The 21370-nt window shown below is 43.3% G+C and overlaps 1 protein-coding gene and 1 non-coding gene across 2 annotated transcripts in view; both read left to right on the top strand.

Annotated features, from left to right (window-relative positions):
- LOC102406543 (ATP-binding cassette sub-family A member 13) overlaps positions 1 to 21370 on the top strand; it is a 206996-nt gene that overhangs the window by 53474 nt on the left and 132152 nt on the right. The window contains exon 6 of the mRNA XM_025291966.3: positions 13028 to 13277. Coding sequence (XP_025147751.3) covers positions 13028 to 13277 — 250 coding nt within the window. The remainder of the gene's footprint in view (positions 1 to 13027; positions 13278 to 21370) is intronic.
- LOC112586719 lies at positions 20249 to 20355 on the top strand. Its single transcript, XR_003111205.1, has one exon. It is a non-coding gene; the product is annotated as a U6 spliceosomal RNA (small nuclear RNA).

The following is a 21370-nucleotide window of genomic DNA, read 5'->3' as shown; positions in this document are numbered from 1 at the left end:
TTGTGTGTTATTTGTTGTTTTTCCCTTGCTGCTTTTAATATTTGTTCTTTGTGTTTGATCTTTGTTAATTTGATTAATATGTGTCTTGGGGTGTTTCGCCTTGGGTTTATCCTGTTTGGGGCTCTCTGGGTTTCTTGGACTTGGGTGATTATTTCCTTCCCCGTTTTAGGGAAGTTTTCAACTATTATCTCCTCAAGTATTTTCTCATGGTCTTTCTTTTTGTCTTCTTCTTCTGGGACCCCTATGATTCGAATGTTGTAGCATTTAATATTGTCCTGGAGGTCTCTGAGATTGTCCTCATTTCTTTTAATTCGTTTTTCTTTTATCCTCTCTGATTCATTTATTTCTACCATTCTATCTTCTAATTCACTAATCCTATCTTCTGCCTCTGTTATTCTACTATTTGTTGCCTCCAGAGTGTTTTTAATTTCACTTATTGCATTATTCATTATATATTGACTCTTTTTTATTTTTTCTAAGTCCTTGTTAAACCTTTCTTGCATCTTCTCAATCCTTGCCTCCAGGCTATTTATCTGTGATTCCATTTTAATTTCAAGATTTTGGATCAATTTCACTATCATTATTTGGAATTCTTTATCAGGTAGATTCCCTATCTCTTCCTCTTTTGTTTGGTTTGGTGGGCATTTATCCTGTTCCTTTATCTGCTGGCTATTCCTCTGTCTCTTCATCTTGTTTAAATTGCTGAGTTTGGGGTGTCCTTTCTGTATTCTGGCAGTTTGTGGAGTTCTCTTTATTGTGGCGTTTTGTCACTGTGTGTGGGTTTGTACAGGTGGCTTGTCAAGGTTTCCTGGTTAGGGAAGCTTGTGTCGATGTTCTGGTGGATGGAGCTGTATTTCTTCTCTCTGGAGTGTAATGAAATGTCCAGTAATGAGTTATGAGATGTCTATGGTTTTGGGGTGACTTTGGGCAGCCTGTATCTTGAAGCTCAGGGCTGTGTTCCTTTGTTGCTGGAGAATTTGCTTGGTATGTCTTGCCCTGGAACTTGTTGGCCCTTGTGTGGTGCTTGGTTTCAGTGTCGGTATGGAGGCGTTTGATGAGCTCCTGTCAATTAATGTTCCTTGGAGTCAGGAGTTCCCTGGAGTCAGGGTTTGGACTTAAGCCTTCTACTTCCAGTTATCGGTCTTATTTTTACAGTAATTTCAAAACTTCTCCTTCTATACAGCACCATTGATAAAACATCTACGTTAAAGATGAAAAGTTTCTCTACTGTGAGGGTCACTCAGAGAGGTTCACAGCGTTACATGGAGAAGAGAAGTGGGAGGAGGGAGTTAGAGTTGACCCAAATGAGATGAGGTGGAATCAATAGTGGAGAGAGTGGGCTAGCCAGTAGTCATTTCCTTATGTGCACTCCACAACTGGACCGCTCAGAGATGTTCACGGAGTTATACAGAGAAGAGAAGAAGGAGGCAGGAGACAGAGGTGGCCAGAAGGATAAAAGGGGGAAATGAAAAGGAGGGAGACAGATCCAGCCAGTAATCAGTTCCCTAAGTGTTCTCCACCGTCTGGAACACACAGAAATTCACAGAGTTGGGTAGAGTAGAGAGGGGTTAGGGAGGAGATACAGGCGACCTGGTGGAGAAAACGGAGAGTCCAAAGGAAGAGAGAGCAGTCAAGCCAGTAATCTCGTTCTCTAGTGAAAAATGGGTCCTGAAGATTGGGTTCTTAAAGGTACAAAATTGGTAACAAATACATAAAAGCAAAAATTAAAAATCTAGAGTAGAGTTTGGAATTTCAAAAATGCGATGTTAATGAAAAGAAGAAGGAAAAGAAAGAGAAAAAACGAACAAAGAAAAACAAACAAGGTTGTGAAAATTATAAAGAAACTACAGGTACAAAATTGATAACTAATACCAAAAAGCAAAAATTAAAAATCTAGAGTAGAGTTTGGAATTTCAAAAATACAATGTTAAAAAAAAAAAGAAGAAGAAAAATAAAGAGAGAAAACAAACAAACCAACAAAAACAATGTCGCAAAAATTATAAAGAAAATACAGGTACAAAATTGATATCAAATACCAAAAAGCATAAATTAAAAATCTTGAGTAGAGTTTGGAATTGCAGATATACGATGTTATATAAAAGAAGAAGAGAAAGAAACAGAGGGGAAAAAAAAGAAAAACAAAAAAAAAGTCACAGAAATTATAAAAAAAAACTATATGTACAAAATTGATAACATATACCAAAAGGCTAAAATTAAAAATCTAGAGTAGAGTTTGGAATTTCAAAAATACGATGTTAAAGAAAAGAAGAAGGAAAAGAAAGAGAGAAAAAACGAACAAAGAAAAACAAACAAGGTCGCGAAAATTATAAAGAAACTACAGGTACAAAATTGATAACTAATACCAAAAAGCAAAAGTTAAAAATCTAGAGTAGAGTTTGGAATTTCAAAAATACAATGTTAAAAAAAAGAAGAAGAAAAATAAAGAGAGAAAACCAACAAACCAACAAAAACAATGTCGCAAAAATTATAAAGAAAATTCAGGTACAAAATTGATATCAAATACCAAAAAGCATAAATTAAAAATCTTGAGTAGAGTTTGGAATTGCAGATATATGATGTTATACAAAAGAAGAAGAGAAAGAAACAGAGGAAAAAAAAAAGTCACAGAAATTATGAAAAAAACTATAGGTACAAAATTGATAACATATACCAAAAGGCTAAAATTAAAAATCTAGAGTAGAGTTTGGAATTTCAAAAATACAATGTTAAAGAAAAGACTAAAAAGAAAAAAAAAAAAACACGGTCAAAAATTATAAAATATATATATGAAGTTTGCTGAAGAAGAAAAAAAAATAGGGTCTTTTTTTTTTTTTGCAAAGTAATAGTTATAAAAGTGAAAATTAAAGGACAATAGAGGACTTAAAAATTTTTTTTTAATTAAAAAAAAGAAAAGAAAGAAAGATTGATTGTAAAAATAGTAAAAATATATCTAGGTCTTTCTCTGGTTTTGTTGTGAGTATTGTGGGTTCAGTTCATTTTTGGCTAGTTCCTTGGTCTGACTTATATTTCTCAAGATCCTATGTATTCCGTAGTAACCACAGGGTTTTAATCTATGGCCTGTAGCTTCCAAGGCGTTTCCCTCTGTTATAGCTTCTTCTGTTTGCTGGTCTCTTCAGTGTCTGGTTCCCGCCCTGATACAAAGGGGATGGTGGAGGACACTATTTTTTTTATTTTATTTAGGCTCACTTGTTCAGCCGCGCTGTGGGGAGGGAGGGAGGGATGCTGCAAACAGATAACACTGGCGTGCGCTCGCAGTGCCTCAGCCACACTGGGTCTGCCCCCGCTCACTGCGCGTGTAGCCTCCCTGCCCACACTGCTCGGGCTCTAGGTTGTTCCGCTGGGAACAATCAGAGGCCGGCCCTGGGCTGAGCTCCCAGGTCCAAGCCGCTCAGGTTCAGGCACTCGGGTAGTCCTCAGAGGCGCAGACTCGGTTGGGCCTGCGTTTTGTGTTCTTCCCAGATCCGAGCAGCTCAGGTGATGTGTTTGGCGGGCGCCAATGCTGCGACTTATCGCCTCCCCGCCACTCGGTTATCTGGGTGTAAAACCGGCACACCTTCTCAGGCAGATGTTGACCGTCCAGACCCCCAAGAAGTTTTAGTTAGCAAAGAAGCCTGCTTACAGTTTTATAGATAGTGTCTCTCTTGGGCTGCGATTGCCCCCTTACGGCTCTGGCTGCCTGTCACCGGAGGGGGAAGGTCTGCAACCGGCTATCTCTGTTCAGTCCTTTGTTCTGTGCGCGGGCCTGGCGGTGTCTTAGGTTAGGGCTGGCTTTTCGCGTGGTAGATATCCCACAGTCTGGTTTGCTAGCCCAAATTATTTCGCTCAGATAGCGCTCAGGACATTCCGGCCGATTCTTACTCTAAGGGACACAGCCCGCGCCGCACTTCCCTGCCCAGCCCCCGCTTGCTAATGCCGTGTGCAGGTGTCTGCGCTGCTTCTCCGCTGGGGGAGTTACCGTAGGGCTCACAATCTGCGATTTTTAATTGTTTATTTATTTTTTTTCTCCCTTTTATGTTGCCCTCTGTGCTTCCAAAGCTCGGCACAGATTCGGCAGTGAGAAGGTTTCCTGGTGTTTGGAAACTTCTCTCTTTTTAAGACTCCCTTCCCGGGACGGAACTCCATCCCTCCCTCTTTTGTCTCTTTTTTTGTCTTTTATATTTTTTTCCTACCTCCTTTCGAAGAGCTGGGCTGCTTTTCTGGGTGCCTGATGTCCTCTGCCGGCATTCAGAAGTTGTTTTGTGGAATTTACTCGACGTTTAAATGCTCTTTTGATGAATTTGTGGGGGAGAAAGTGTTCTCCCCGTCCTACTCCTCCGCCATCTTGGCTCCTCCCCCATTTGTTTCATATGTTAGATTCCACATGTAAGTGACTTCACACAGTGTTTGTCTTGGTCCAACTTACTTCACTTCGTATGACAACCTCTAGGCCCATCCGTGTTGCTGCAGTTGGCATTGTTTCGTCCTTTTTTATGGTTGAGTCACATCCCATGTATATACGTACCACATCTTTATTCTTCTGTTGATGGACATTTAGGTTGCTTTCATGTCCTGGCTATTGTAAATACTGCAGTGAGTATTGGTGTGCGCGAAGCCTTTGAAACTGCGTGTTTCTCTGCAAATGTGTCCAGGAGTGGGATTGCTGGTCATTTGGTAGCTCTATTTTTAGTTTTTAAAGGAACCTCCATACTGTTCTCCATAGTGTGGGAACCAAGTTACGTTCCCACAAGCAGTTGTAGGAGGGTTCCCTTTTCTCCACACCCTCTCCAGCATTTATTGTTTGTAGACTTCTTGATGATGCCCGTTCTGACAGGTGTGATTGTAGTTTTGATTTGTGTTTCTCTAACATTGCAGCCATGAAATTTAAAGATGCTTACTCCTTGGAAGGAGAGTTATGACCAACCTAGATAGCAGATTCAAAAGCAGAGACATTACTTCGCCAACAGAGGTCCGTCTAGTCAAGGCTATGGTTTTTCCAGTGGTCATGTATGGATGTGAGAGGTGGACTGTGAAGAAGGCTGAGCACCGAAGAATTGATGCTTTTGAACTGTGGTGTTGGAGAAGACTCTTGAGAGTCCCTTGGACTGCAAGGAGATCCAACCAGTCCATTCTAAAGGAGATCAGCCCTGGGTGTTCTTTGGAAGGAATGATGCTAAAGCTGAAACTCCAATACTTTGGCCACCTCATGCAAAGAGTTGACTCATTGGAAAAGACTCTGATGCTGGGAGGGATTTGGGGCAGGAGGAAAAGGGAATGACAGAGGATGACATGGCTGGATGGCATCATCAACTCGATGGACATGAGTCTGAGTGAACGCAGGGAGATGGTGATGGACAGGGAGGCCTGGCGTGCTGCGATTCATGGGGTCGCAAAGAGTCGGATACAACTAAACAACTGAACTGAACTGAACTGAACATTTAACGATGTTGAACATCTTTTCACCAGTCATAGTGCTTTTTAAAGAACCAATTCAAGGATATATACCTGTACAGAAACTGGAGTGTTCAGTGGCTTGTCATGTAGAAAGTTATTCTATCACCTACTTTTTTCTTTTTTTAAAGAAAAATCATGTCTAAGAAAATAGTATGGTTATTACAAGAAACGAACAGGTAAAGTGCTATAAAATTTGGGTAAAATAGAGTTGTGAAATTATTTTCAAAACAGTTTAGATAAAATAGACTCTATTTGTTAGCTTTTTAAAGAATTCAACATAATATTGCATTTGCTTTATAAAAGAATAGTTAACAAAAGCCACAGTAACTTACATGGTTTTACGTTTTATATATTTTTATATTATCATGTTTAACATTTAAGAAGTAAATGTATTTTGGGTTTTATGTCATATTAATAAGCCTGTAATGTGTCACAAAACTTCCTTTTAGATTTTTCCTCATTCTTTTTTCAATTTTCTCTTTTTCTCTCCTTCCCACCCCTGTTGCCCGCTTTCCTTCATTTCTTAATTGGAGGATATTTTATTTTGTTAGTTTTCTTCTTTAAATGGTATGAATTCTTATTCATAATTCAGTCAGAATTTGCATAAATGTCGTACAGTTATAGTCTTTAATGGAACAGGATTGGGAACCACCCCAGCTGCATCTTTTGTGTTCTGAACAGGGTCACTGGTGGGACAACCCCTGCCCAAAGGTCAGTGTGTCCACGTGAGGCTGGGGTTTCTGGGGCCCGATGCTGGAAGCTGTGTCCCTGTGACATGTTTTCAATGTTAATGCCCATCTACAGGTGTCCACCGGGTTAACTGAAAGCATATACCCCCCAGGAACCATCCAGCACTGTTAGTTTTCCATACAGCTCACTGATTCTAGTTTTTGGACTGGTGAGAACAGATGAAATGGTGTAAGCTTTTTACTGTCTGCTAATAATTTTGAAATCCCAGGTCATGACCGGGGTGCAGTAGAAAACATCATTGTCCCTCCGTGTCCAAGGGGTGGGCGTGGTTCCCAGACCCCGTGGACAGCAGAGTCCCCAGAGGCTCAAGCCTCTTCTGTAAAATGGTGTAGTATTTGCATATAATCTACGCACACCCTCTTATGTTTTTAAATCACCTCTAGATTACTTCCAGGGCTTCCCAGGTGGTATAGCAATAAAGAATCCGCCTGCCAATGCAAGAGACACAGGTTTGATCCCTGGGTCAGGAAGGTCCTCTGGAGATGGGAATGGCAACCCACTCCAGTATTCTCACCTGGGAAATCCCATGGACAGAGAATCCTGTTGCGCTACAGTCAGTGGGGTCACAGAGAGCTGGACATGACTGAGTGACTGAGCACGCATGCTTACAGATTACTTCTAATACCTGATACAAATGTAAATCCTATATAGTTATCAGTTCAGTTCAGTCCAGTTCAGTTGCTCAGTCATGTCTGACTCGTTGCAACCCCATGAATTGCAGCATGCCAGGCCTCCCTGTCCATCACCACCTCCCGGAGTTCACTAAGACTCCCGTCCATCGAGTCGGTGATGCCATCCAGCTATCTCATCCTCTATCATCGCCTTCTCCTCCTGCCCCCAACCCCTCCCAGCATCAGAGTCTTTTCCAATGAGTCAACTCTTCGCATGAGGTGGCCAAAGTACTGGAGTTTCTGCTTTAGCATCATTCCTTCCAAAGAACACCCAGGACTGATCTTTAGAATGGACTGGTTGGATCTCCTTGCATTCCAAGGGACTCTCAAGAGTCTTCTTCAACACCACAGTTCAAAAGCATCAATTCTTCAGCACTCAGCTTTCTTCACAGTCCAACTCTCACATCCATACATGACTACTGGAAAAACCATAGCCTTGACTAGATGGACCTTTGTTGGCAAAGTAATGTCTCTGCTTTTGAATATGCTATCTAGGTTGGTCATAACTTTCCTTCCAAGGAGTAAGCGTCTTTTAATTTCATGGCTGCAATCACCATCTGCAGTGATATAGTTATCAGTGTGTGACAAATCTGAGTTTTGCTTTTTGGAACATTCTGGAACATTTTTTCTTGAATATTTTTGATCTGAGGCAGATAGGGAGGGCTGGCCACATCCGTAATACCCAGCTTACCATGTTTCTGTCTCAGAATTCGTTTCTCCTCCCTGGAGGTCCTCTCCTACACCAGGCACCCCTCTGTACCCATCAGAGAACATTTTTTACTCCTTGAATTTCTGGCAGTGACAGCTCTTTTGAGAAGTCTGACCCACTGTTGAACAGAGTACACTGTGTTGGTCTTGGTTAATTGTCATGTTTTGTTACATTTGACTCTATTACAGGACTAAAAGCTTTGAGGACTTTATTCAAAGAGACAACCTAAGGGTCTAGCAAAGCACTTATACATAATAAAGTCCATGCTTTGTTCTCCCAAATTTAACTTTCCTTCACAATTTCTCTTGAACTGGGTCTGTTTATAAGTAAGTGAAATGTTTGAATTACTATATTTAAGATCCACTTGAACTGTAAAATTCTTGAACTCAGTGAATAAAGAAAGATACTATTTCTGTTTCGTAAAATCATACCTCATTTCCCAGATAAATATACAGTCTTTACAAAATAATTATTGATTAGTAGTGGTTTCATCTCTAAGTCATGTCCAGCTCTTGAGACCCCGTGGATTGTAAGCTTACGAGATGCATGAATATTCACTGTTTCAAACCCAGAAACTGTGAAGAAGAAAGTTGACGTAGCATGATCTTACTGCACAAGGAGTTACAAATCTTTAGTAAGTAGATTGAAAATGTATATAGCACTTCAGCTTTTTGAATCTAAAAAAAAAAATCACTTGGTCAAATTCAAATAATGTATAGAGTGTAGCACTTCATAAAAGACAACTTTTCACTGAGGTATATACACAAAACAGTAGCAATTTATTCTCCATGTGTTATGTTGTAATGGGTTTTTCTCCACTGCATGGTTGTATTATCAACTGTTGAGTTCATCCCTGTATGTCAGACATTTGTTTCCAGCTTCTTGCTACTGTTTTCTATAGGATGTAACAAACCGCCTTGTTTGCTCTATTTGATGAATTTCTCTTGCTTTTTTGACTAATCCCACTCTTGGATTGGAATTAAGCTGATCAGAGGGGGCTCATATTTGTTTCCCCTAGAAAGACTGGCCAGGTCTGTTCTTCCAGCACTGCTGCTGATGAGGCCAATTTCCTAAAACCCTCAGTGATGGTAGGGATTCACCTTGTTTTTAATCCTTACCATGTTGATCATCTGAAAACTTATTTTCCAGATAAATTTTCTTCTGTGAAAATATCTGATTTCCCAGTAAGCATATTTTTACTATTTTGTAGTATTTTTAATGACCTGCACATTCAGATACGCTGTTAGCCCAGTTTTCTTTTGGAGTACTCATTTTTAGAAAATTGATTTAAAGGCATTACATTTGTAATGCTTTATTTTAAATTCTTTGAGAATATTTGGATGAACTTGGTGATGTGGAGATCACACTCTGGGGTGTATGCAGAGTCCTTGACCTTTTAAGTTATTTCTTAGTAGGCATTAATGTTTCAACAACCGAAGCCATCTGACCCAAAAAAAAGAAAAAAAAAAAACCCTTTGTACATCTTACCTAAGTAATATGATAGTCAGGGTAAATGAGGGTGAATAATTATGGGTGTAATGGGAGTCCTTGGATATAATTGGACTCATAAGTCAAATGAGACAATTCATAACAGTTTGGCCCAGTATTTCAGTTTTGTCTGTTAAATTATTCATATGAATACTTTTATGAGTTTAGCCATGAATATTTGAATGGTGTTGATTCATGACATCAGCTCTCTTAGCTTCAGAATCTTAGCCCTTTATTTTTTCCATTTATGTACAATTAATGATTATGGGAAGCTGGGGAAAATTCATTTTTATTAATATAAGGAACATCTTTCTCTGCAGACTTATTGGGGCTGTCTGATGAGCATTTACTATTATTGGTAGTTTAATAAATGTGGTAATAATAATCCTCACTAAGGTAAAATACTATAAGTCTGTATTTTACAACTGAGGGAAATGGCATTCAGAGAGGTTAGGTAAGTTTCCAGAAGTTACACAGCCTGTTGGCTGAGATTGGATTCAAATCCTAATTTACGTGGATTAAAAGATGAGGCTGTACCACCCCACAGTGATGGCCAGAGGGCACAGGGCCATTCTCTGATTCGGGTCCAGCTCCTCCATCACCAGCGAAATCCAACACCCAGGTAGTCACATCCTCTTTCCATTTTGTAGCATCTGCTGCATAGACAGACCGTTTGTGACGTGAACAGGTGTTTGCAGTCACGGCCTGCGGTGCATATGTGTGAGAAGGTGCGTGTGTGTGAGAAGATGCACAGTATGGAAGCAGTTGTGGTGTCCAGACATGCACTCAGAGGATGCTCCTTAGAGGCTGGCCCAAGGGATGTGACTCCCAGTGGACAGTGTCCAGAGGCGTGGCAGAGACCAAGCCCCAGGGTCCACCAGTGACTTCTGGTTTGAATTGAAAGAATGAGGCATTCTGTTCTGGCAGAGAAAGAGCTCCTGAGTCCAAGGCTGTGAACATCAAGCAATTATCTCAGCAATTGTTTTGGAAATCTAGGGGTTTGGCAACCGGCAACATCTCAGTTATTTCAGCTTGAGCTAGATAATTCACATAATTATCCTAATAGATCTGCACGCATAATGCCCAGCATCAGTATTATTCCACACCAGAATCTCCTAAAATGATTGGGAAGGGGGTGTTTTATATTCACATCTGTATTTATGTGAGAAAGGATCATATTTAGCTTAATAATACACCTTTTTCTAGCACTAGAATCTTTCCATCTGCTCATTTAATAACTGCTTCATGAGTTACATATGAATCCCCATTGGTTGTGCATTATATCAGCCATTCATAAACCCAGCTGAACATCAGGAGCCTCTGGGAAGTTTTTCTTTTTTTAAATTTCTGAGTCTTTTTATCTGTGAGTCTGAAGATCTGATTCTGTTGGAGGTGGACCTGGGCATCAGCATTCTTCAAAAAGTTCCCCTGGAGAATCTGATATGTAGTCAAAAGTGTTAACTGCTGTTTCCACCACACAGCGCCCACCCTTGTTAGAGAATGCTCCTTGTTTTACAGTAAAATATTACTTTATATCATAATGTGCACCCTGTCATGGGACCTCCAGTCCAGTAAAGATCTGTAATCCTTCAAGTGGCTGGTAAAGAGCTCCATGAGTCAGCGTCTATCTTTATTTTATATTCAAGATTTATTTATCTCGTTGGAGTGTATTTGTTTTACACTATTGTGTCAGTGTCTGCTGTACAGAAAAGTGAGTCAGCCATATGGATATATATAGCCCCTCTTTCTGGATTTCCTTCCCATTTAGGTCACCGCAGAGCACTGAGTAGAGTTCCCTCTGCTGTACAGCAGGTCCTCGTTAGTTACCTATTGTATACATAGTGGTGTGTATATATCAATCCCAGTCTCCCAAGTCATCCCGCTCCCTGGGCCCCACTTGGTATCCATATATTTGTTCTTTACAGCTGTCTCTATTTCTTTTCTTTTTAGAACAATACTCAGTTTTTGAATTAATTAATTTTTGGCCGCACTGGGTCTTCACTGCCATGCACGGGCTCTCCCCAGTTGCAGCGCGTGGACTTCTCAGTGCAGTGGTGTCTCTTGTTGCAGAGCACAGGCTCTAGGCACACGGGCCTCAGTAGCTGTAGTGTGTGGGCTCTCCAGCTCAGCTTCAGGGGGTGTGGTTCACAGACCCGGTTGCCCTGTTGCAGGTGGAGTCTTCCCTGAGTAGGAGTCGAACCTGTGTCCCCTGCATTGGCAGGTGGATGCTTAACCACTGGACCACTAGGGACGTCCATGTGTCTCTGTTTCTGCTTTGCGTATTAATCTTTAAGCTGCACCGCTGCCACTGGCCACATATACTCTGCATCTCACACAGAATATACCTTGAGGGTTAGTATGTCATGTTCATCTTTAAACATCCACATTTTCTTTCAGACATCTCCGGAGTCTTAAAGATTCTGCTTCTGCACTTTCCTCTTAAACCTCCCAAGACTGTGTCCTTGGCACCAACCCTTTCAGCCCCGCCCGGGCTCCACGTGCATTGTTTTGTCGTGTTTACGTTGCGTTGGATTGTTCATACTTTTATCTCAGTCCCTACTTTACGCCTTTTTTTGAGGCCAGAAATCAGATCACCCAAGCCTGCCACGCCCTGGTGTTCACTGAGGACCTGCAGATGAGGGATTTTCCCAACCTGTGTTCCACACCTCCACCTGCATGCCTTTGCATCTCTGTTCTTAATGCCATTATCAACCATTTATCTTTCAAATGGTAGTTTCTGCAGAAATATTTTCTCTAGGACTTTAAGCTTATTCATTGCTCTTTTATTAACTATATAGCAATTTGATGTTTGTATTAATAAGCAGTATGATCAATTTACCATATCTGTTCTTTTTTTTGTTTTGTTTTTTGGCCATTCTGCGTGGCTTGTGGACCTCAGCTCCCCAACCAGGGATTGAACTAAGGCTGCCAGCGGTGCAAGCCCAGAATCCTAACCACTAGGCCACCAGGGAGCTCCCGTATCTGTTCTTTCAGAAATCCACATTTCTAGTACCGTGCCTTAGGAGGACTCACTGGGGGCCCATGGGCCTGGCCAGTGGTTTGAGCCGCATCGCCCTCTAGACATAGCTGGAGACAGCGGGCCTTGGGCGCCTCAGTTTGCTCCTGCCTGGTGTCCTCATTGCTGGACGCAGCTGCTGGCATCACTTGTGGGAATGGGGGCAGGTTCACTGTGGGGTGTGGACCCAGATGCCCAGCCTAAGAGGGAGCCTGGTGAAGGACTGAGCCAGGGCGCCAGCTCACACTACTTCCTGGGTCTGCATTTTGCCCCTCTGTTCATGGAGGGCCATTTTCAGATCTACCATGTCAGGAAGGGAGGCCTGGACTGCTGGGACTGACAGGCTATGAGGGGCCGAATTAGAAGCCGGGACCCCCTGCTGCCCCAGAGGTTGCCCCAGGCTCCTCCCCACCTGGGATGTCTTGGATGGGCAGGGGACACAGGTGCGGGGTTCATGGGGACCTGGATGGAGGCAAGCATGTGCTGCCTGGATCTAAAATGAAATGTACCAGTTTTGTCCCCCTTGTGCTTCCAGGGGTGGGGACTCAGGGTGTGGACAGAGGCAAAAAGCCTGGAGATGACGTCTCATTTGGGCAGTGCCGTCTCTGCCACCCCCAGCCCTCCATTGGTGGCTTAGAAATGAAGCTCATGTCACAGGCTTTGTTTTAATCTGCAGGAATAAACATGAAGCCTTTCTCCCTGTCCTTTCCCATCTGCCTGCCCCCCTTCAGCTGCAGGAGCCAAGGGGGGCTACCACGATGTCTGTCCTTGTGTTTGATGTTGTGAGATGCCTGTGTGTGAAACTTCCCAGGGTGTCCTGACTTAGGGAACACCTGAGACTGTTGGTGCAGGGACTTGCAGGATGAGAGCAGGGTGGGGGCTGTCAGGGATGCCACAGGAATCCCAGGGACTCAGACCTGCCACATCTTCCTCTCCTTGCAGACCGCACACCTACTGGCACCCCCCTGGTGCGGGGTGGCCCCCTACTCCTGGCACAGACAGCTGCCCTCCTGCGGAAGCGGCTTCTTCACGCTGTCCGGGCCTGGAAGGGCACCGTCTCCGACCTGCTGCTACCCGTGCTCTTCGTGGCCTTGGCCATGGCCTTGTTCATGGTCAGGCCTTTGCCCATCAACTACCCTCCCCTCAAACTGACGCTGGGTCATTACGACAAGGCAGAGACCTACTTCTTCAGGTAAGAACCTTTCCTTGTTTTCCCCCTTGTGCTTCCAAATTACATCTGGACAGGTTATGAATAGCGGTAGCTCTGATTCTTGAAGAATTTCAAATATACACAAGTTGTTATCATTTTGGAGGTCTGTGTACTTGAGGGTGAGTGCTGAATAGCTTTTGCTTTTTTGAAGTCCGTCCTGTGATAGATGCTAGGGGCACACGAGGCAGACCTGGTCCAACCTCTGTGTCCCTGGGGGTCCTGCCCACCCCCCACACCCTCCAGGTAGCCAAGTCCCCTTGGTGGAAAGGACCATGACTTCTGATGTGCAGAGAGTCGGGAACACAGCCACCCACAGGCCCACAGGACTGGGAGGGCTGTTTCTGGTCCAGGATGGTTATGACTTTAGAAGAGCACATGTGTGCGTGTGTGCTAAGTCACTCAGTCGTGTCCGACTCTTTGCGGTCCCATGGACTGTAGCCCACCAGGTTCCTCTGTCCATGGAATTGTCCAGGCAAGAATACTGGAGTGGGTTGCCATTTTCTTCTCCAGAGGATCTTCCCGACCCAGGGATCACACCCTCATCTCTTTCATCTCCTGCATTGGCAGGAGGGTTCTTTACTACTAGCGCCACCTGGCAAGCCCTTAGTAGAGTATATGGATTGCATATTTCACACTTCAAGGCTGCTTCGAGACACCGGCCCTCAACTGTGCATGCCCCTCTACAGAGAAATGTCTGGCTTTTTCTCTCTGAGCAGGATGGGTCCAGGCACTGCTCCAAGTCAGAATAGGTCCTATTTCTGCCAGCATGTTCAGGCCAGTTCCAGTGTTGCCACCAGATATGTTTATGTAGGAATTTCTCAGAGCTTCGAGGGGTGCTGTTTCACTCAGGTGGAATTGGGGCCCGAGAGGTGTCCCTGGCCCCTGAGACCCTTGTCCTGGGCGGGCTGGCTCTGCCAGATTGCGTTCAGAGCATCGTTGCTGGGCACCCGCCATGGTGTCTTTACACTGAGCGCCAAGACTGGCCCGTCCTCCTTCCGGGAGGCAAAGCCCAGTCCCGTTGGAGTGCAGACCAGGGCTCGGGGCACCTGGCCCCCGCTAAGCCTGCGTCTTCATTGGGCTGTGCACGGTGCGGGCAGCCAGGAGTTTGGGTCACTTTGCTTTTGTCAGATGCACATCTTGATGAAAATACTGAGCTTCATGAGCTCAGCTCTGCATGCCTGCTGACCTTTATGTCAATTTTGAAATGAGATTTAAACAAATATAGGCCCAAAAGGGAAAGCTGAGAATAAACTAGTTTGTTTCTATCTCCCATGGTTATTGGTATTTGCCTCCCCCATGGAGTCTGGGTTTGACCAGCAGAAAGCCCGCTCTGCTGCCTGCCTGTGTGAAGGATTCTGTGTCTGTTCTGACTGGTCCTTTCCAAGTGGGGTCCTCCTCTCTGGCTGTGTACTTTATTTGCCTTCTCTCATCTCTCATTTATGCTATGCTTTAAATCTGTAAGACGAATGTCTAATAATGCCTTCTCTGGCCAAGTGTTCAGATTTCTGTCACTCTCCTCAGCGGTATAGGAGGAGCTTGTATCTTACTGAGCCTTCCTCAGCAATCAGTGCAAAGAAATAGAGGAAAACAATCAAATGAGAAAGACTAGAGATCTCTTCAAGAAAATTAGAGATCCTAAGGGAATATTTCATGCAAATGTGGGCACAATAAAGGAAAGAAATGGTATGGATCTAACAGAAGCAGAAGATATTAAGAAGAGGTGGCAAGAATACACAGAAGAACTGTACAAATAAGATCTTCACGACCAAGATAACCACGATGGTGTGATCGCTCACCCAGAGCTAGACATCCTGGAATGTGAAGTCAAGTGGGCCTTAGGAAGCATCACTACGAACAACGCTGGTGGAGGTGATTCAATTCCAGTTGAGCTGTTTCAAATCCTGAAAGATGATGCTGTGAAAGTGCTGCACTCAATATGACAGCAAATTTGGACAACTCAGCAGTGGCTGCAGGACTGGAAAAGGTCAGTTTTCATACTAATCACAAAGAAAGGCAATGCCAAAGAATGGTCAAACTACTGCACAATTGCACTCATCTCACATGCTAGTAAAGTAATGCTCAAAACTCTCCAAGCCAGGCTTCAGCAATACATGAACCATGAACTTCCAGATGTTCAAGCTGGTCTTAGAAAAGGCAGAGGAACCAGAGATCAAATTGCCAACATCCGTTTGAGCATAGAAAAAGCAAGAGAGTTAAAAAAAAAATCCACTTCTGCTTTATTGACTACATCAAAGCCTTTGACTATGTGGGTCACAACAAACTGTGGAAAATTCTGAAAGAGATGGGAATAACAGACCACCTGACCTGCCTCTTGAGAAGAAATCTGTCAAGAAGCATCAGTTAGAATCGGACATGGAACAACAACTGGTTCCAAATTGGGAAAGGAGTATGTCAAGGCTGTATATTGTCACCCTGCTTATTTAACTTATATGCAGAGCACATCATGTGAATTGCCAGGCTGGATGAAGCAGTAGCTGGAATCAAGATTGCCGGGTGAAATATATAACCTCAGATACACAGATGAAACCACCCTTATGGCAGAAAGTGAAGAAGAACTAAAGAGCCTCTGGATGAAAGTGAAAGAGGAGAGTGAAAAAGCTGGCTTAAAGCTCAACATTTAAAAAACTAAGATCATGGCATCCAGTCCCATCACTCTATGGCAGATAGATGGGGAAACAATGGAAACAGTGACAGACTTTATTTTTTTGGGCTCCAAAATCACTTGCAGATGGTGACTGCGGCCATGAAATTAAAAGACGCTTGCTCCTTGGAAGAAAAGCTATGACCAGCCTAGACAGCATATTGAAAAGCAGAGACAACTTTGCCAAAAAAGGTCCATCTAGTCAAGGCTATGGTTTTTCTAGTAGTCATGTATGGATGTGAGAGTTAGACTATAAAGAAAGCTGAGTGCTGAAGAATTGATGCTTTTGAATTGTGGTGTTGGAGAAGACTCTTGAGAGTCCTTTGGACTGCAAGGAGATCAAACCAGTCAATCCTAAAGGAAATCAGTCCTAAATATTCACTGGAAGGACTGATGCTGAAGCTACAATACTTTGGCCACCTGATGCAAAGAACTGACTCCTTGGAAGAGACCCTGATGCTGGGAAAGATTGAGGGTAGGAGGAAAAGGGGACAACAGAGGATGAGATGGCTGGATGGCATCACTGACTTGATGAACCATGAGTCTGAGCAAGCTCTGGAAGTTGGTGATGGACAGGGAGGCCTGGTATGCTGCAGTTCATGGGGTCACAAAGAGTTGGACACAACTGAGTGACTGAACTGTTATATCCATTATAAGCTATAACTATTTAACCCTCTAAGTTATAAGCTATACAACCTTGTAACTATGTTGAGCTTTTGAATTACAAAGTATGTTTTTTGAAGCAAGTATTATAAGATACAGGATAGCCTAAATTTAAAAATAAATCATGCGTGTTCCTACTAACCCCATCTACTGCAAACCTGTTGGTGTGTCATCTACCCCTTGTTACATAAAATATTTTTCAATCTAGGCATTTTTACTTTTGGGCTTCCCAGGTGGTGCTAGTGGTAAAGAACTTGCCTCCATTGCAGGAGACACAGGAGACACTGGTTTGATTCCTGGGTCTGGAAGATCCCCTGGAGGAGGAAATGGCAACCCACTCTCCCATTCTTGCCTGGAGAATCCCATGAACAGATGAGCCTGGCAGTCCACAGTCCTTAGTGTTGCAGAGAGTTGGACAAGATGGAAGTTACTTAGCACACATGCGTGCATTTTTACTTTTATAATGATGAGCTCACACTGTAACACTGTTCATCATTTGCTTTTCTACTTGATAATGCATTTGTGGATCTATTTTTGTACAGTGGTGCCAGTTCCTTGGACTTGCTGTAGAATGTTGCCTGGAGGGGCCGTAATTTATGTCAACAGTCTCTATTTGGGGGCATGTATAGATTTGTTTATTTATTTAGGTAAGTGTTCCTACTATGGACAGTGGTGTAGGAATACTTTGGATTTATGCAACTGTCCATTTTTTCCATTACCATACATTTCTGTCACAAGTTTTTCCAGGATAGCATCAATAATTTCAGGGAAGATATTACCAAATTATCCCTGGTGGCTCAATGGTAAAGAATTCACCTGCTGGTGCAGGATACATGGGTTCAATCCCTGGACTGGGAGGATCCTCTGGAGGAGGATATTGTAAACCACTCCAGTATTCTTGCCTGGAGAATTCCATGGACAGAGGAGCCTGGTGGGCTGCAGTCCATGGGCTTGCAGAATGGGACACAGCTTAGCCACTCAGCCACCATCACCACCACCACCAGCCACCACCATCCTTACAAATGTGCGCTAACTTACAGTCCCATAACACTTTTGCTTTTTTTATTCAACAATATTTATTATGCATCTGTGTGTGCATGCTCAGTCTCTTCAGTTGTGTCCAACTCTTTGTGACCCCATGGACTGTAACCCAACTGACTCCTCTGTCCACGGAATTCTGCAGGCAGGAACACTGGAGTGGGTACACCTTCCTCCAGGGGATCTTCCAAACCTAGGGATCGAACTTATGTCTCCTGCACTGCAGGCCGAAGCCCTGTTATGCACCTACTGTATGGCAGATACCATTCTTGGTGGTCACACACATGTGAGTAGAACAGGCTAAAGTCCCCAGGTTCCTGGGAGAGGGGAAGCTTGTTTCTCTCAAGTGCTCTCTATTACTTTTGACTCTGTGACTTACTACTGTGTTTCTGTTAGGCAGCTCTTAGGTTTCTCTTAAGACTGAAGGTTCTCAGTTGCTTTGTGGTTATTCTGCGTTTAACTTTGCATGTTGAATAGATCAAGCATCACATACAATTAATCTCCACTCAGTGTTTTTCCCTCTCCTCTGCCCCATCTTAACCTTTTCTTCTCAAGCAGGTGAGCATTTCTCTTCATTGGGCTCATGGCACTGAAATGCTTCCAGTTGGTTGCCAATACCAATTCAGTTTCTCTGCTGTGTTATTAATTTGGTAATTATGGTTTTTTTGTTTGTTTGTGAGCATTTCTTCCAGCTCTCACAGTATTAATCTTTCATAAAAGTAACACACTCCAAAATTATTTTGAGTCTGAGAATTAGAGATCTTTTAATATTTTCTTCCATTTCTAAGAGTAAGTCTTTCAAATGAGAACAAAGGTATTTCTCATGTTGCATAAATTATGAAACAGAGGAGCCTACATATTCGATGCTCATTTTCTCATATTTACAGATGGGGACCCAACAGAGATTGCATATTTCCCTTCTACTTGTCTTTCAGTTCAGTTCAGTTCAGTCGCTCAGTCGTGTCCGACTCTCTGCAACTCCATGAATCGCAGCACGCCAGGTCTCCCTGTCCATCACTAACTCCTGGAGTTCACTCAGACTCATGTCCATCGAGTCGGTGATGCCATCCAGCCATCTCATCCTCTGTTGTCCCCTTCTCCTCCTGCCCCCAGTCCCTCCCAGCATCAGAGTCTTTTCCAATGAGTCACCTCTTCGCATGAGGTGGCCAAAGTACTGGAGTTTCAGCTTTAGCATCAGTCCTTCCAAAGAAATCCCAGGGCTGATCTCCTTCAGAATGGACTTGTCTTTAATTTCAGACTAAACAGAAAAAAACAACTTTACAGGTTGTTACTTTTTGTTTTAGTAGAGTAGGAGTGTACCTAAATATGGGGGTGGGGAGTGGAACTAAGATCCTGCTGGAGATCATTAATTTTGCTGGAAACGTTCCTTCCTCATCTGAATTCTTGTCTTTTACGTTTGCTGTGGGCCAGGGGAGAGCCTCTGCCTGCTTCAGTGGGCACAGCTGTGCTGCTGAGGGCTCTCCATAGCCCTCACTGCCTGCTCTGGGTCCCGGATGCCCTAGTGGGGTGACCCCATGTCCTGGTTTACTAGAGGTGAGGTCTGGCATCGTGGTGCATAAGTTAATCATTCCCTTTCATGCTCAGAAGTTTGCTCAAAACGCTATGTCTTGGTTTCAGAAAGAAAGCCCTGTGTAGGCGTGTGAGTCTCAGTCACTGTTACTTTATTTATTTAGTTTGGTTCAAGGTGTCTATTCATTCAGTGACTTTTTTTTGTTGTGGTGAAATATGTATGACAAGAAGCATAACCATGTAAACTGGTTCTAGCTGTGTCGACCTTATATTCATTGAGTGTCTTTGCTCTTTGGGTTTCTCTGGCTGCTGGGGCCCTGGGGCCGTGTTTGTTCTGAGATGCTCTGGCGGTGCAGAGGGGCCCAAGCCGTGGCGGTTTCCTCCTCTGCTCCCTCCACACTCCCTGGCTCAGGAGGAGGAAGGTGTCTGCCCTCTCATTCAGCTTTTCCTCTCCTCTTTGGGGCCAAGAGACCAGGGAGGTTGTACTCAGTAGGTCTCTGAGGGCCATCCTCTGGAGGACTAGCCCATTCTCTTCCTTGCCCCAGGTGCTTTGCAGCTGTTCTTCAAATGTCATCCCTGTGCCACCTAGCCCTGAGATAGCTCTGCCTGAGGAAGTGCCCACGGAGCCAAGCATCCCCTGGAGCCGATGCCTGTCCAATCCGGGGCTGACTCGGGGCAGCAGAGCACTGGACAGCAAACAGAGTAGGGAGAGTCATGTGCAGGTCGCTTCCTCCCAGAAGCCCCACGTTTCTTGATTTGGATTGATCGCCAAGAGCTACACCTGGGGACTCTTGTTAACACGAAGACCTTTGGGATGATGTGTAGTAATCCACATTAGCTCAAACAAGCCCCTGGGCCATGCTGCTGCACGTGAAGTTTTGAGATATGCTGACATGGAGATGAAGCAGTGCCCATGTAGGAGATGCCTCAGGAGTCCCAATCTAGCACTATTTCCAGTTCCTGCAGTCTGATAAGGACAGGCTTCTCATGCTTCCAGCAGTGCTCTAAATACAGCTTAGAGTTTGAAGATAACAAAAAAAAGGAGTTAAAGAACAGGCCAGTGCTCGCTTTGGCAGCACATATACTAAAATTGGAACGATACAGAGAAGATTAGCATGGCCCCTGCACAAGGATGACATGCAAATTCGTGAAGCGTTCCATATTTTTAAGAGACTACTATCAACAACTATATGCCAATAAAATGGACAATGTGGAAGAAATGGGCAAATTCTTAGAAAAGTACAACTTTCCAAAACTGGACCAGGAAGAAATAGAAAATCTTAACAGACCCATCACAAGCACGGAAATTGAAACTGTAATCAAAAATCTTCCAACAAACAAAAGCCCAGGTCCAGACAGCTTCACAGCTGAATTCTACCAAAAATTTAGAGAAGAGCTAACACCTATCCTGCTCAAACTCTTCCAGAAAATTGCAGAGGATGGTAAACTTCCAAACTCATTCTATGAGGCCACCATCACCCTAATACTAAAACCTGACAAAGACCCCACAAAAAAAGAAAACTACAGGCCAATATCACTGATGAACATAGATGCAAAAATCCTTAACAAAATTCTAGCAATCAGAATCCAACAACACATTAAAAAGATCATACACCATGACCAAGTGGGCTTTATCCCAGGGATGCAAGGATTCTTCAATATCTGCAAATCAATCAATGTAATACACCACATTAACAAATTGAAAAATAAAAACCATATAATTATCTCAATAGATGCAGAGAAAACCTTTGACAAAATTCAACATCCATTTATGATAAAAACTCTCCAGAAAGCAGGAATAGAAGGAACATCCCTCAACATAATAAAAGCTATATATGACAAACCCACAGCAAACATTATCCTCAATGGTGAAAAATTGAAAGCATTTCCCCTAAAGTCAGGAACAAGACAAGGGTGCCCACTTTCACCATTACTATTCAACATAGTTTTGGAAGTTTTGGCCACAGCAATCAGAGCAGAAAGAGAAATAAAAGGAATCCAAATTGGAAAAGAAGAAGTAAAACTCTCACTATTTGTAGATGACAGGATCCTCTACATTGAACACCCTAAAGACTACCAGAAAATTACTAGAACTAATCAATGATTATAGTAAAGTTGCAGGATATAAAATCAACACCCAGAAATCCCTTGCATTCCTATACACTAATAATGAGAAAACAGA

The sequence above is a fragment of the Bubalus bubalis genome, chromosome 8, assembly GCF_019923935.1.
Source record: "Bubalus bubalis isolate 160015118507 breed Murrah chromosome 8, NDDB_SH_1, whole genome shotgun sequence".
Classification (NCBI taxonomy): domain Eukaryota; kingdom Metazoa; phylum Chordata; class Mammalia; order Artiodactyla; family Bovidae; genus Bubalus; species Bubalus bubalis.
This window is presented reverse-complemented; position numbering and strand designations above follow the sequence as displayed.